Raw genomic sequence first — 15,470 nt, forward strand, 5'->3', positions numbered from 1 at the left:
AAGCTGTTCACAGATGCTCTTCATCCAGTCTGACTGCGTTTAAGCCATTTTGAATAATTGTTTAAATATTTAACTTTTATTTCAGTCGTGTGTGACTACACTGGTAGCAATATACCCTTAAAAGACTTCAACACATTTGAGTTTTATTAAAAAAATACTTTGAAAACCATTTGTCATTTTCCTTTTATGTACTAGTTTGTGGTAATGTGCCCCATAAAACCACACTAGCACATTGAGGCTTCTGGTTGTGTCATAAAATGTGTTCTTGGCGCTGTACAGCAAACCTTTCTGTTTGGTTTAAAGCCATCTTTAAGTGTGTGTGCGTGCACTTCAAATGTGTGTGTGTGTGTGTGTTTTTTTTTCTTCTTTTTTTCATTAATAAGTGGAAAGAATAGTTGCTCATCTGTTTTGGGCCAAAAAGCACCTCTGGCACCTGAGCCCTGCGAAAATATTCTCCGACATGTGATGTCATTTCGTTGTCATGTCTTTCTGCACTGGCACCATCTAAAACTGGTCATTTAAAGTCAGTTTCCTGCTGCGCTCACACCCAGTGTGTAATTTGTAGACAGTTTGTTACTTCATAAATGGCTGGCTTTGCTATAAACATGCCTTTACTGGTGCTTTGTTTGCGTGCTTTCGTATTCAGCACTTGGACAAAGAGCCATTTAGAAATCTAGATCTGAACGTGGATCACACAGTGAGCACTTCAGCGCCATGAAGGTAATTTGTATCTCTATATCGTCCTATTTTTATATAGATAATTCAGTTCTAAACAGCAAGAACCCATAAAAAGTCATGGATTCTGTTACCAAACAATAAATGATTTATTTATATTAAAGATGCTTCAAGATCTGTGAAAATTAAAGCTGGTCTTTTAACTGTAACTTAAACTTGTCAAGCATTCCACTTTTAAATTAGACAGTGTCTAATTCTACATATATATGCAGTACCAGACAGTAATATGTCTCAAAATGCCCACATTGTTAAATGTGTTCTGCACAGCAGTGTCTATATTTCAAGGTATGTTTTAAAAAATGCTGCACCATGCTCATTGTGGGATACTTGGAATAAAAATGAAGAGATGAAAGTATTATTCAAAGTGACATGCAAAACCAACCTTTCGGCCCCTGAAAGCTAAGATGTGCAGTATTGTGTCCTTGTAAACAAACGATGTGAACGACAATCCAGGCAAGTTTGTAAAACTGTCACTGCAGCCTGTGGGAAACTGTTTGCCCTTTATTGATCTTTGTCCTATTTCTAACTGCTGCTCCCATTCTTGCTCATTGTTTCCCCGAGTGTCCACTCTTTTCTAAGGGAACTATTGAGAACTGAAACTGTTGCCAAATCAACACTGTTGCCAGTTTCTGAACACAGATTCTTCTTCTTCTTCTTCTTTCTTTTTTTTTTTAACTATCCAGACTGTTTCACTCAATGTCCATTGAATTTATTTGGGACATTTGAAACCATGAAGTTTTCTTTTCTTTTTCATTTATAGACAAACTTTACATGGGCCCCGGTCAGCTGTACCAAGACCTGCAAAACCTAATCCATGACCTTGGTTTGGTCAACCAGATAGCTGGTATGATTGGCAGCCTCAAAGGGAACTACCAGGTACGTCGTACCTGCACCAAACTCAAACATGAAGTCAGATCAGAGGCAGTCACTTCAATATATTACCCACAAACCAAAGCAGAGCTAAGTTTGTCAACACATTTTCATTTTGGAAAGTTTTTTTTAGACATGCTAGTTTTAGTCTAGAACTTGCTACATTTCATTGCTACACAACTTTATTTTACCACACAAAAATTTGTGTGGTAAAATAAAAACAAGAAATGTATAATGAGGGAAACATTTTTTTTTTTTTTTCACAGCACTTTCAAATCTCTGGAGTCTCTAGAGTTCCACTATTATAATTGCTTTATTTTCTGTGAGATTTTTAAGTCAGGTTTTACTATTTTTAAAACAGAACAAGAGGATATAAAGTTGACATTTTAAACAGTTTTTACATTAACAGTGGAGCAGGAATCAAAACCGTTTGATTGTATTCCCTGAAAAATATGGATCCATACCTTTACTAAACTCTGCAAAAACTTGCCAACATTTCCAAATCATGAATGAACCATGACAGTCAGAGATCGCTGCCTAAAAAGTGTAAAGCAGAGCAACTTCACTGTACCTTCCTCAGCCTGTATTAATTGCGCCTTGTTTTCTCTTGCAGTTTGACTAATTCTTTGACAAGTTGCAGAAAATAGAGCTTCTTTTTGCAGACCTCCTTATGAAGTTGCATCTGTTTACTCTTTATTTAATACATGTTTAATGATAGAATTTAACCTACATAGCTACATGTTCCTTCAGAATACATAAGAATAACAATTAAGCTGTGGTTTGTTTTATTGCGACAAACTTCTCCTGCAGAGTTTAGTTGTCTCATAGGCTCTGATTTGAATAGTCCAGAGCTGTCCTATCAAGTGTCTGTCAACACAAGATTGCCAGTGGTAATGAAATAGTGCTTTAGCCTGCAGAGTGCAGTGTGAGTCTCTGTGTTTGTGCTGTGCTGGTAGGTCTGTCAAATTCAGACGGGAGTCATAGAGAGGCTGACAGAGAAGTTGTGTGTCCAAATAGATGAAGGTGAGAATGGATTCTAATGCAGAGGAATGGGAAAGAAAAAAGCCAGACATACTGTGGCAAGATTTTATCTCTACATTCCTCATCCTAATTCATACAAACAGTATTATAGTTATAAATGCGCAACAAGAGAATTTTCATGTTGAGGGCTATGCTGAAATGTCGAGATGTCATTGGCATTGACATTTTAAGGTCACATTTCCTCCTACTTGTTCTTGCAATGTGAATGCTAACCCCTACAAATTCTGTTCTTCAGAATTTTTCCAGAAAATCATTTGTGCAAAAAAAAAAAACTGTGGAAAACATTTATTCCATTCCTTCCCCTGTTGTTGTCCTCATTCCTTCACATTTTCCATATAATTCTTCTTCTCCTCAATTTCATTTCCCTGATTTTTTTTTTTTTTTTCCCATCTTTTTCTCCATTATTTCTTGTGTGCAGAATGTAAATTCCACTGTGGCGCAGGACTGGGTTTCAGGTCTCCAGAGGCTAATATTGAAGAAGGAAGAAGAGATCAGGGCAGCTGACCGGTGCAGGATTCAGCTCCAGCTGCCTGGCAAAAACGACAAGTCTGTTTTCTACCCAAATAAATGCAAATGCTTTGCTCTTTTTGTTGTTGTTGTTGTTCTCCTGTTCCAGGCTTTATCCCAACAAATGTTTTGTTTATCCTGCAGCTGACTTTATCCCCTTTTACCCTGCTTTTCCTTGCATCCTCACTGTCCCCTCTGTATGCATCAGGCTTTATGAGAGAGAATTAGACCACATTTGGATAAACAAGTTCCTCCACCAGCTCTAATCTGAGGCATGAATCACAAGGGAGAAAAAGCACATCAGTGTTTGCAACCAGAGTCTACCCAGCTGCTCCTGTATACAAATATTCATGCTTCCTATTAAGCCACACCATTATACCCCACACATGGATCCCCAAGAGTGCATCTTGTTTTGACCCTTCCACATTCTCTGTGACCATGACTCGCCTTCTCTTTATTTCTCTCCCCAATTCTGTCATTCCTCTCAGTTGCATCTAACTGCTGGGATTATCCAAGGGTATGTTTGGAAACACAGCTGCACCCATTTCATTCCTTTCCTGATCCCCTCCTTGCAGAACACAACGCTTCAGAGCTACAGCTCTGGAGAGGAGGGAAGCATTTCGGAGACACAAACAGGCACATGCGTTTGTGTCTACAAGCTGTTTATAGAAGTGATAATTGACTTTCACTTCTGTTGCACCTTTTCTGAATTGTTCGATATCAGGTTTTAGTACTTTGCAAAGATACATACTCTTAAAGAATTATTTATTTATTTTTTTTTTACATTCTGTTGCAGACACTCAATGTTTGAGTGTTTGTACGTCACTTTGCCGTAAAGGCAAGCCTTTACGACAAAGTGACGAGAAGATAACAATTTTTTTTGAAGCTCTTAAGAGATCATTTTTGCAGTTTGCAAGCTAAATAGGGGCTATGCCAGACTTGTGGAAGATGGTGCTCAGGACAGACAGGACATTTAAAATGCCTCGTGTTGTGGAAAACTTAACTGCACATCAATCTTGCAAGCACTATTTTCACCTTAAAACATGGTGGAAGCATCAAGCTGAAGGGATACTCTTCCTCAGCACGGATTGGAAAGTTGTCAGGATTTAATGAGAGAATGGCGGGAAATGAATCTAAAGAAACTCTGGGGAAAAAAGCCTGTTGGAGCCCATAAAACACTTGAGATGGGGACCAAGGTTGACCTTCCTGGAGAATAGCAACCCACTGCAAACAGCCAGAGCTACAATGTGACGGTTTATATCAAATCATATTCATGTGTTTGAACAGCCCAGTCAAAGTCCAGACCTAAATTAAATTTATAATCTGAGGAAAGGTTTTGGACATCAATGGTTAGTGAATCTGACTGATCTTGAGTTTACTTGCATAGAAAAATGGGCAAAAGTCTCATTCTCTAGTTGTAGCTGTAACTATAGCGGGTGACTACAAGGTTTTACATGCCAAGCCAACCTGTTTTAGATTTTTTTTTTTTTTTTCGTGCAAGGAACCATTTATCATGTATTCATTTAATTTATTAATCACACTTATGTCCTATGATGCCCAAGACTACATAAAATCTCAATGAAATATATTGAAGCTTTTGATGGTGGGGGGGGTAATTCAATGAAGATGAAAACTTATGCAAGACACTGTAATCAAAAACATAGACAGAGAAGTGAGTATAGATGATGGCCTACGGACAGAAAAACATTAGGAAAGTTATTGTTGGTCCAGGTTTGGAATATAAAAGGGGGTGAAGGCACTTTATTAGATGTTAAACTTCTAAGTGTTTTAATGACAAATTTACTAATCAATGGACGGCTATTTTTAAGCATTATCTGAAGAACTTTACAGTTAAATGCAAGCCAGAGTCCTGTATTTTTCTGATCATGTGTGTGTTTGCTCTGTCCTCTTCTATTTTGGCAGGGCCGGTAAGCCCACATACTTCAGTGCGGTGTTTAATACACTCAGCCCAGCCATCAAGCAGTCATGGATCAGTAACCTGCAGATGGCAAAGTTGGCTCTAGGTACTGTATTGTGCTTCCATGTGTCTGTTGCACATTAGACCCTTTTGAATCCACATATAACTCTTTTCTACCTTATTTAATGTAAGAGTCAAACTTGGGCCTGTTCAGATTGTGCACATCCAATGAGAACTGGAATGCTTAATCACAGTTTCTGCTAATAGTTTGAATTCCTGAGATGACAATTGGAGTTTTACAACGTGATGCCTGGAACGTTCTAACTGAAAACAGATGGTTTTGTTCTCTGAATAACCTGTGTGCCTCATTTGTGTTTTAAATCAGAGGAGGACAACCTGCAGGGCTGGTTCTTTGCAGATGATGACGGTAATCACATCAAGAAGCAGAAACACCCCCTCTTGCTTCGACAGATGCCTGTGGTAATGTCAAAACTGCAAGAGTTCAAGGTGAGTTTCCTTCTCTACTGCTCTTTTCAAGGTATCCTGGGTGTTTTTCATCAAGGATATATATAAAAAAAATTAAAAAAAATAAGAAAAGAGGCTACCAGCAGTACATTAGTGAGCAATACTTACTAAGAATTCTTGGTAAGCTAGTTGAGAGCTTTATTCTATTCATTTAACATTTGATTGATTTGCCATCCCGAAGAATGTTTCTGATAAATACTGTAGTAAGACCTTTAGAGTAACAGAAATTACTACAAATGTCCACTATTAAATATGTGGGTGATAAATGTTGTATACTTTATTTTAGATACTTCACATTTTTCTTCAGGGATTTATAAAAAAAAGGAAACATTTAAAGATTTCCACACTAAAAATGATCAAAAGAAAAAAAAAATACCCATCTACTCATTGTCAACAACTTTTTTTTTTGTTAATTTGTTAATGTACAATGAGCATTTATCTTCAGTAAAGCTAACACTTTTTCAGAGCGTTAAAGTATTAACACATAGATTTAAATCGCAAATGTGCTTTTGTCATATTTTGCCAACTCTTCTTTTTTTTTAAACATTATCGCAGCGAGTGCTCCTTAAGTCTCCACACAAAGATTCTGTGTTTTAACAACTTAAAATAATACCAAACAGCTGATTTTGTCTTTCTGTTAGTATCCATGAAAGTTTTCTTTTTCAGCCAGCTGTTCAGCAGTGCAGAGAGGCAGCACAAAATCACCCAGTGGTACAGTCGTAAACAACACCAATCTTTCTTTTGCTTTTTCTGGCCTCTAACTAAAAGATCTTTAAACTATTCGAACTATACAATGGAAAAGTTCACTGGTTTTGAAACTATCACTTTTTAAGACCTCATTGTACTCATTTGGATACCAGTAAACAAAACATGTCTAACTGATCCTTTATTTGCTGTGGAGAGAGAGAGAGAGAGCAAGTTTCCACTGGCATCACTTTAAAGTCAGAAGAAACAGTTACTCGTACATCATGGGAAAGAGGCAGGACTGCAATCCTTTCAATGTATGATTAATTTAATTAGGTATTTAATGACATTCCTTTTCTTGGATCTTAGTTTGACCTGATGAAGGTGTAAGTAGGATATACATGTTAATAAAATGGCAAGTCTTCAAGTTTCCCTTCATCCACTCCAAATGTCCTCTAAAGAGAGCAAGAGTTCACGCTGTGGCTTTATATTCTACAGCAGTCTTTACAGGTGTGAGGTAAAGATTATCTTTTATTTTGTAATTCTTTTGTTTTATGGATTAAGTTGAGTCGGGGTTAATTTTGCAACACTTTGTCCAACAGCTCTCTGAGTTTCCAGAGCCGCTCATTTGCTGTCCACAGTTTGTTTGTTTGGTTAGCTTTCTTGGTTACAGAGTCGGGCCTAATGGCATCATGTTGTAAGTTTAACACCAAAACAGGCCCTTAAAGTTTTATGGGGTAGAGACTATAGCTCAGATGTCTACTCCTACTACTTCAGCCTCATTACATGGAGCAGCATGCTTTTCCTGGTGAGCTGCAGCAACACTGCAGGCCTTTAAATATGAACCTGGCACCATGCACCATCTGGTTGATTTTTATTTCTTGATGCTCTCCTTTTTACAATCGTTCAGTAAAGAAGAGAAAAAAAATAAATCTTTCACCTTACATTTAAAGTGGTAGGCCACACTGAGTTGTGCAGTAAAATGAAATTACCAGAATAAAGTAGTGAACCTATCTTGCCATGAATCATTTCAAAGACCCATTCTGTTGGTGTTACACAAAATACAGTGAAATGCATTGTTGATAGATGAGGTTAGCAGGCTTCATGATCTGATTCCACTTCACTGAAATTATTTTGTATGTCAAAATAGTTGCCACACTTATGACATCTTGAGTTGCAGTGAAAATCCAATCGTAACACAGGCTTTTTGCAAAACTTAACCGTAGAAGAGTAATAACAAAAGGGAAGTGCTATGTGTACTGTCTGCACAGTACAGCCTGTGCTTATTCTGTAACACTTATTTATGCATTGAAATTTTTTGTTTTATGTAAAACATGTAGATAAAAACTTAATAAGATAAAATACCCACTGTATTATAAAAACTGTGGCGAAATCTTAAGACATGTAAATTTAGAAAATCATGACATTTTTGAAATACTGGACTTGGAAGGTTGGTGAACTGGTGAGCTGCTCTCTCACAGGACGGTGATCCATGAGCGCAGTGAGGTCACATTGCAAGCTGTGCAGCAAGTGCTGACGGGCTGGTGGTTGCTGTGAAAACAACAGCTGGAACTTTAAATAGCTGGTTAGCTCAGTCAGTCAGAACATGTTGCTAATAGCTACAAGGTTTGATCTCTATACGGGCTAATTAATGTTGAGCTCTCTCCAAAACATTTAAAGATTTAAAAGGTTAAAGTGAGTCTAATCTTGACCCATAGTACCTCCTTGGTATTCAAAGGGTAATTCAAGCACGTAATTGGTAGGTTTACAGTTAAACAGTTGGTGAAAACAAATAGAGATTCAGAGGTCAAGCGTTCAACAAGTTTGACATTTATTTTTTTACGCTTAGGTTGAAACCACAAACATCTGTGACTTTGTCATGGTGACCTAATGCATGTATTTACGAGATGTTTTTCTATGTTGTGTGGCAGGTGGAATGTGCCGTTCACAACCCAGAGCCATACATAAACACAGAAAGCACAGCCGACTCTCCCGTGGTTGGCCACGGATGTGTCTGGGTGAGATCATTTCCTGTATGGCTTAGAAGGAGTTGCTAAATCACCTAACGGAACAAAAATAAGTTTCAGGATTGTGCAGTGTGACTCATCAGTTTTTAAAGGAGTTTGGGGGTTTTCTTCTCTTGGTTCAGGTTGCAAGTTGCACCAACCAGATGGGTCAAATTGCTATAGTGGCCATGCAGAACTCCTGCCCCAAAGTGACGGAGTGTTTCAACGTGGAGTCCCGAATCCTTTGCATGGCTTACGTCCCAACAGAGCAACTTAAGGAGGACGGTGAAAAGCTTCCAGATAGCAATTATGCTCCCCCTGCAAAGGCCAGTGATACCCCCACCGTCTGCTTAGGCATGGAGGAGGGCAGGTACGAATACACACCCTTACATGGAAAATCACCTGAAAATGTAGAAATTCTCCCAACAGTTCAAATACACCTAAAAAGAGTCGCTTTGTTTTTCCTTACGAATATGTATGTTGAAATAGTTTTGCTCTAATTCTTTTTCTACTCATCCTGTTTAGTATCATTGTGTATAAGAGCACCCAGCGGTCCAAGAAAATACGCCTGCAGCATTTCTTCACCCCAGACAAGTCCACAGTCACCAGCCTGGTCTATAAAAAGCCCTGTCTGTACGCTGGGCTGGTTAGTGGCGCCGTTGCCATTTACTCCAGATCACAAGGTGCGTTTCTTAAATATTGCAGAAGCACTTTAAAGTTTTTAAAACTTTGTTTTTCTTCTTTTTTCCAAATCTGCAAATAAATGAAGTTTGCAAACATCATAAATAGCCAGTAAAAAAACAACCCAGTCATAACATTGTGAAGTTCTGCCACAGCCCTTACATCTGGTTGAATTTCTTTTCAAAACTTGGATACTTTACTGACAAACTTTGATGTTTTACAGCCCGATATCACTGGATATGTATGTTAGGTGTGTAAGTCAGTGGCTCTGGGTGTAGCTTGAGGTCAGGGGTTTTCTCTGCTGTGTGTTTAAGCCCAGTTTCCATTTGCTTTGTTGTCTAGGTGAAGCCGCTATATTAACTCTGACCTGTTTAATGTTTTTCCTCCTTTGCTTCCGAGCACAGACTCCTTACACTCGGCCAAACTCTTCCCACACTTTTTCACATTCTCCGTTTTGTCCCATCTGTCATCAGCTGTCATAGTGGCGCAGACAATGTGTGTCTGGGATTGTGCTATGAGTAGAAATATGCTATTTTTTTTTCCCTTTTTTGTTTTTTCCAAATTTGACACAACTGAATCTGAATTTCCTCACAACTGTGTAATTCCACTGTTGTAAGCCATTTAGGTCATTGTTACTACACTGCCTTGCAAACTTTCGAATGTTTCTTGAATTTTCCAACCTGGTCAAATGGATAAGTTTAAAGGTAGATAATCCCTTTTGCGAAGCTGCACTATCAAAAAGATTTCACTGCACTAGAGCTTGGAAAGCAAAGACAGACGGATGAATATGGATGATTGCCTACAGACCTTTTTTTTTTTTTCTATTCGTCTGCACTTAGCTTGGAAGAAATGATCAGTGTGCAACTATTCTGGAATGTTTTTGGATGATTCCTTGTTTGGGTGAATATGAGAGTCTCCCCTTCACCCCCCCCCACCTATTTAGTCCTACTGGTTACCAGACAGCTGTGTAGTATATGGGACTATTTTCTTACCAGATGCAAATCTTGGTCCTGAGCAGTTGAAGTATTTTTTACACCATTAAAAATTCTCACACCATGTCTGGAATACGATGCTTAATACTAAAATTGACTCATCCTGAAAACATTTCAGCGTGTATGTTTTGTAAATGTCTTTGCATTTTAACCAGATGCATCGTTTATCTTGCTGAGGACAGAATCAGATCATATTTCTTCAAGGGTATCTTCAAAACCTCCGGATATCAAAACAACTGAACAGACGGGCTTTCTAATTCCTACAGTGCTGCTGAGCTTCTGAAGCTGTATGGGAAATGTGACTCTGCTGTTGATGCGGTGTTTTCTGAAGCTGGCAACCTCATTCTGCCATGTTTGCTGTTTCCCAAATGAAGGACTGTGTGAGAAATTGAGAAAGGGGGGAGGCAGTGATTCAGCACTGGGCGGACACCACAGTAAGAAACTCGCATCATGAGCTTGGTTTCTTTCTGTGCAGCCGACCTGTAATATCTCATTTTTCCCAGAGAGAATAAAGAGCTTTATTGTTTGTAGCATTTCTATTTAGTTTTCCACTTGCACCTATCGTTTTTTTTTTTGTTTTGTTTTTTTGTATAGCCGACAGTGACATGAAGGAATGAAACAGTTCAACAAGTAAAAGATGTAGGCAGATACACTTCAGCTGAGAGGACTTATGTAAGCCTGAAAGCTGGCACTGCTGTCTTGTTTTTTTTTCACTACTGCTCCTTTTTGTTTTCTGTGCAACATTTTTTTTTTCTTTTAGAAATTCACCTACACAGTGCCATTGTTCCAATATTGATTCCGAGCAAATCCCTTCTGGCTTGTTTAGCAATTACTGTATTTCTAGAGAAAAAAAAAACAAAAAACATATTTCACTACTTTTCCATCAATAGCCATATTTGTGCCTTGATTGTAAACAAATATTTTACCAAAGTCTCAATCAGCTCGTGTTCTAGATTAGCCAAAGGAATGTGATCTGTGTCCATTGTGCTCACTTTCTTTCCATTTTATGACTGCATTCACAAGTACATGCTCTCGTTGCCGAACTGTTGATATTTATAAAGCTACTGCAGGCAGCGGGGTGTTTTTATTGCAACTACCCTGTAGCCAGGCACATGCAGAACACAGTGTGTAGGAGGTGCATGTGGGATACAGCTTGGCTCTGACTAAGGCTTAACAGCCCATCTATATTCATAGTGAAGCGCTGTGAAAACCATCAATGGCCACTTATCAAACATTAGCAGAGTTATAAATGCAGGTAACCTTTACAGATGACATTTATAAAAATGGATAGACTGTTACTGCATTGTTTATGCACTGTGCACACCCATCTTCTTAGTCAGTCAGTTTAAATATCCTAATAGAAGTGGGCTGTTTAGGGTTATTGTATAGCTTTGAAATGTCTGAAACAACATAGACTTTGATTTGAACAACTTCCTGTAAAGACGTTCTCCAGAAAATATAAATGTATTACATTTCACTTCTTATTTTTGCCTCATGTTTTTTTAACTCGACATGTAGTTCCAAAACTAGATCTGGTTTAGATGCCAAACAAGATGCCTATGTTTATTGGAATTTTACAAACAAAATAAAGGGATTGCATATCCTAAATTGTGATTTATATAGTTGATAATTACTGTAGTGTAAATCATTCAAGATTTTAAAGTATAATAGATGAAAATATGAATGGGGCTGATCTTGGTCCGGGTAAAAAAAAAAATGGTGCATTGGCCAGTTATTGATATCCAAAAGTGGAACAATTGCAAATATTTTTTATTATTAGGATTTATAATCAACTAAATAGAATTGATTGATGACTTTTAATTGTTTTTTTTATATATATTTATATGAAGGGATTGGTGATATGATAAACAATGAAATGTCCAAATCATCTTTTAAAAATTTAAATTGTTGTGTAAAATTTATTTTCTCATATTTCCTGTGCTACAGTCAATTATGATTATTCAAACAGAATCTAACATCTGATAGGCTAAAATGTAACAAGTCAAATTCTGACATGTCACTTACTCCATAGCTGTGTTTAAGGTTGACAGAATAAATTCACGACTTGTTGCAACACAGGACTGTGAAATAAAATCAAATATTTACATAATTATTATACTCGTATTATTAAATAAATGTGAACTTACACTATGATGTGATAAACTAATTAATAATTTACAAGTACTTGATTGTATTCATCTATCACATGTATTTCTAGATATCTTTATCTGATCACATACATGATTAGTATCATTTTGTAACTTGAACTTTGGCATTTTGGCACTCAATAGCTGACTGAAGTTGTTTCATGGCATGTGGAAGGTTTAGGTTATAAAACTCAGTTGATTCTCTGTAGACTGCAGGAAAAATCAAGAAATTTGTCTAGGAAAAGGATTTTTAAAATTTAAAAAGATGGGGTTTTTTGTTATTACTTTTCTTAGTTTTTATACTTTTCACATATGTTGAATAAATCCATAATGTTCTGAATAAACTATGTCGTGTGTGCTTTCCCAGACGGTTCTTGGAGCTGTGAGAAGCCCAAGTTACTGAAGCTTGGAGTCCTTCCAGTTAAGGCCGTGCTGGCTGTGGAGGATCACCTGTGGGCCTCCTCAGGTGGACAAGTTTTCATCATCGGCACACACACACACTGTGTGGAGGTACGTGAGCCGACCAGAATCCCGTGTGGGTTGTTTTAACAAACAATCTTCTCTTCATAGACTTGGTGATTTGAAAGATAAATTGGGCTTGAGATATCTGCTTATCTGTCCATCTCTCCCATCTCTCTTAAGTAAATCAAACAGCAATCAAACTGGAGCAAAAAATCATTTCCATATCTCTTTTATGAATACAAGAAGTCTGAGTCTCTCTTAGGAGATAAGATAAGGAAAGTAAATAAGATCATAAATTCCAGAAGGAGGAAATATGCACGTTAAGCAGCCCTTTTTTTCCTTCTCCAATTTTCCTCTGAAAGTCTTGGAATATACCATTTCGTGTTTGTCCCGGATGGGTTTGTGTAATGGGAGCACCTGCTGTGGGTCCAGGAATAGTAACAATCTTGTGACATGCGCTCGCTTATAATGGGTTTAGCCTCATTAAGCTTATTATGTCGGACCACCTGCTTGTTAGCTCTCTTTTTTTCACATAGGACTTACAGTTAGTCCAGAGTATTAATTAAAAGTCAGACAGAAAGGAGGACGAAGCAGCAGAGACAAAAAAAAAGTCTCCATTTCATTCTGGAAACACATGAAACTCGTGTTGGAAAGATAAAATGTAGGTCATCCAGATTTTCTACGATCAGTTTTTGATTTTTTTTTTTTAATTCTTCCACATAGATCCTTCATTTCCAAGATTGAATCCACCCACGCGTTGAGCAGCATTTGAGATTATGCAATATGTAGTCATGCTAACAGCTACTACAGGTCTCTACACAGAAAATCAAAAATGTTCAATATTATCTGAAGTTGTTTGTGTCTAGCTTTGTGGATTAAAAAAAAAGACGGTACTGAAAATGTGATGAAATAAATCCACCACCTGGTCTGTCCAAATGTTTTAAATATTTGGAAACTAAGTTTTTATTTTGATTTGACTCTGAAGCAAATACGTGTGCAGACGTAAAAGCCGCTGACATTGCCATGGTGGATCTAGTCTAAGCAAGGTCTCAGAGGGTTGCATTGTGTTCATCATGCACATTCAACAAGAATGTGCAAGAATTTAACAATATAAATTAATGCTCTTCAAACACCCCACACATACAGGGCCCTTCACATTTATTAGCACCCTGCTAAAATGCACATATGGAAAGAGCACAGTCTTTCCATATGTGACCTGAGTATCCAAGAAACTGAGGAAATTCCCTGGCGTATTTTAAATTTAGCGGCACCCGAACAGAAACTGGTTCACCTCAAAGCTGAAACACCCCAGTCAGATGCTCGTCGGTGTAGTATGCATAGTCCAGTGCAGCGAGGAATGTTCAGACCTCTATAATAGAGAAACTGAACAGCAGCCACACAAAAGAATGGCCCAGCACAGAAGAGCAAAGTCACTGGGTCAAGACTCAGCAGTTCATTTATATCCCAAGGACAATTGGGACTCTTGTTTGAATTTACTAATGCACACATGTTGGACAGGAAAGAGTGGGCTAAAAGAAACCATCTGTGTGAAACATGAAAAACTAACGGCCACAACTTTCTTTGTTCAAACATATAAAGTGAAGCCTGGCCTTATCTCTTCAGGCATTTTTACAACTATTCACACCTTGGGCCATGTGACCAAAACCATTCCCATGGCAACAGTAGAGACATGTTTGGATTGTCGAGCGCCAGAGAGCCAAACGGTGTGAATTGAAAGGAGGGTTTGGTCACTGACTATAAATGTCCTTAATGGCCCCATTAGTGTCCTTCGTGGCTCCATTGCTCTAAATGCAACTTGTAAACCTACTACTTTTGGACATGTTTAGAAAAGTGAAGTATTTGGGGTAAGAAATGAGATGTCTTTAAGAAAAGGGAAGCAGCCCAGTTTTCTTCTACTTTCGGATGCATGACCGTCATAGCCTGAGAAGTTCCACTAGTATAAGAGAGGACCCACCTTATGAAAGGTGACAGGAAAGTGAAAGTGCTTTTCTACTGGTTAAGGGGAATTGTGCAAATAATTGTCAGCAGAGATTGTAGTATTTGTGCCCACTGGCCTCTTTTTCCTTTTAGTGAATAGGAATTTAAGCAGCTTCCCTGTTGGTGTAAATAGCTACGTGTCCAATCCAATTCAGTCTGACTGCAAAGCAGCAATCCATAACATAAGTCAAGGCACTAACAATCCTTTTTGGTTTAATTCAATTTCAAAGTCATGCAAAGAAGAGATTATTCATCAGTCTTAACTTGTGAATCTTTGTCTGTCTCCATCATCCAGAGGCAGCTGGAGGCCCACCAGGAGGAGGGCATGGTGGTGTCTCACATGGTGGTGGCCGGAGTGGGCATTTGGATCGCATTCAGCTCCGGTTCAACTGTACGCCTCTTCCACACCGAGACCTTGGAACACCTGCAGGACATAAACATTGCCACAACCGTCAACAATATCCTGCCTGGTAAGGCTGTGGTGTAGACCTAAATGAAGATTTTTCTAAAACATAGAATTAAAGAAATTAAGTATATGTTTTGTTTCTTGATAAACGTTACGCCTCTTTTTCAAAACACTATGTATTCCTGAAACGGCACACAGAATTTCACCCTGAACAAACCAGAGTGATTTAAAACTTGGGTGTGGTTACATGATGCTGTGCTTTTCATCAGCGTGGACAGTGAAGCTGGTAAAATGGAGATTAATACATGAGTTAAATCCTATTGAGAATCGAGCTAATTTGCAATACCTTGTTAAAAAAGACTAAATGAGGCCCTGGAATATTTAGCTTTAAGTTGTAGCAAATGTATAATTTTTGAACTTCCAAATCAAAGTTTTAAAGATTTCTTGTTTCCATGTAGAGTTCAAACACTTCTTCCTCAGCTCCTTTCCTGGTTTAGG

General features: G+C 38.1%; 1 protein-coding gene across 2 annotated transcripts in view; it reads left to right on the forward strand.

Annotated features, from left to right (window-relative positions):
- Nucleotides 1-15,470, forward strand: part of arhgef10 (Rho guanine nucleotide exchange factor (GEF) 10) — a 49,477-nt gene that overhangs the window by 24,144 nt on the left and 9,863 nt on the right. For both annotated transcript variants that reach the window (XM_007549137.2, XM_007549139.2), the window contains 9 exons: nucleotides 1,496-1,611; nucleotides 3,065-3,192; nucleotides 5,077-5,177; nucleotides 5,457-5,578; nucleotides 8,212-8,298; nucleotides 8,430-8,656; nucleotides 8,812-8,969; nucleotides 12,474-12,616; nucleotides 14,862-15,036. In XM_007549137.2, coding sequence (XP_007549199.1) covers nucleotides 1,496-1,611; nucleotides 3,065-3,192; nucleotides 5,077-5,177; nucleotides 5,457-5,578; nucleotides 8,212-8,298; nucleotides 8,430-8,656; nucleotides 8,812-8,969; nucleotides 12,474-12,616; nucleotides 14,862-15,036 — 1,257 coding nt within the window. The remainder of the gene's footprint in view (nucleotides 1-1,495; nucleotides 1,612-3,064; nucleotides 3,193-5,076; nucleotides 5,178-5,456; nucleotides 5,579-8,211; nucleotides 8,299-8,429; nucleotides 8,657-8,811; nucleotides 8,970-12,473; nucleotides 12,617-14,861; nucleotides 15,037-15,470) is intronic.

The sequence above is a fragment of the Poecilia formosa genome, unplaced genomic scaffold (genome assembly GCF_000485575.1).
Source record: "Poecilia formosa unplaced genomic scaffold, Poecilia_formosa-5.1.2 Scaffold30, whole genome shotgun sequence".
NCBI classification, from domain to species: domain Eukaryota; kingdom Metazoa; phylum Chordata; class Actinopteri; order Cyprinodontiformes; family Poeciliidae; genus Poecilia; species Poecilia formosa.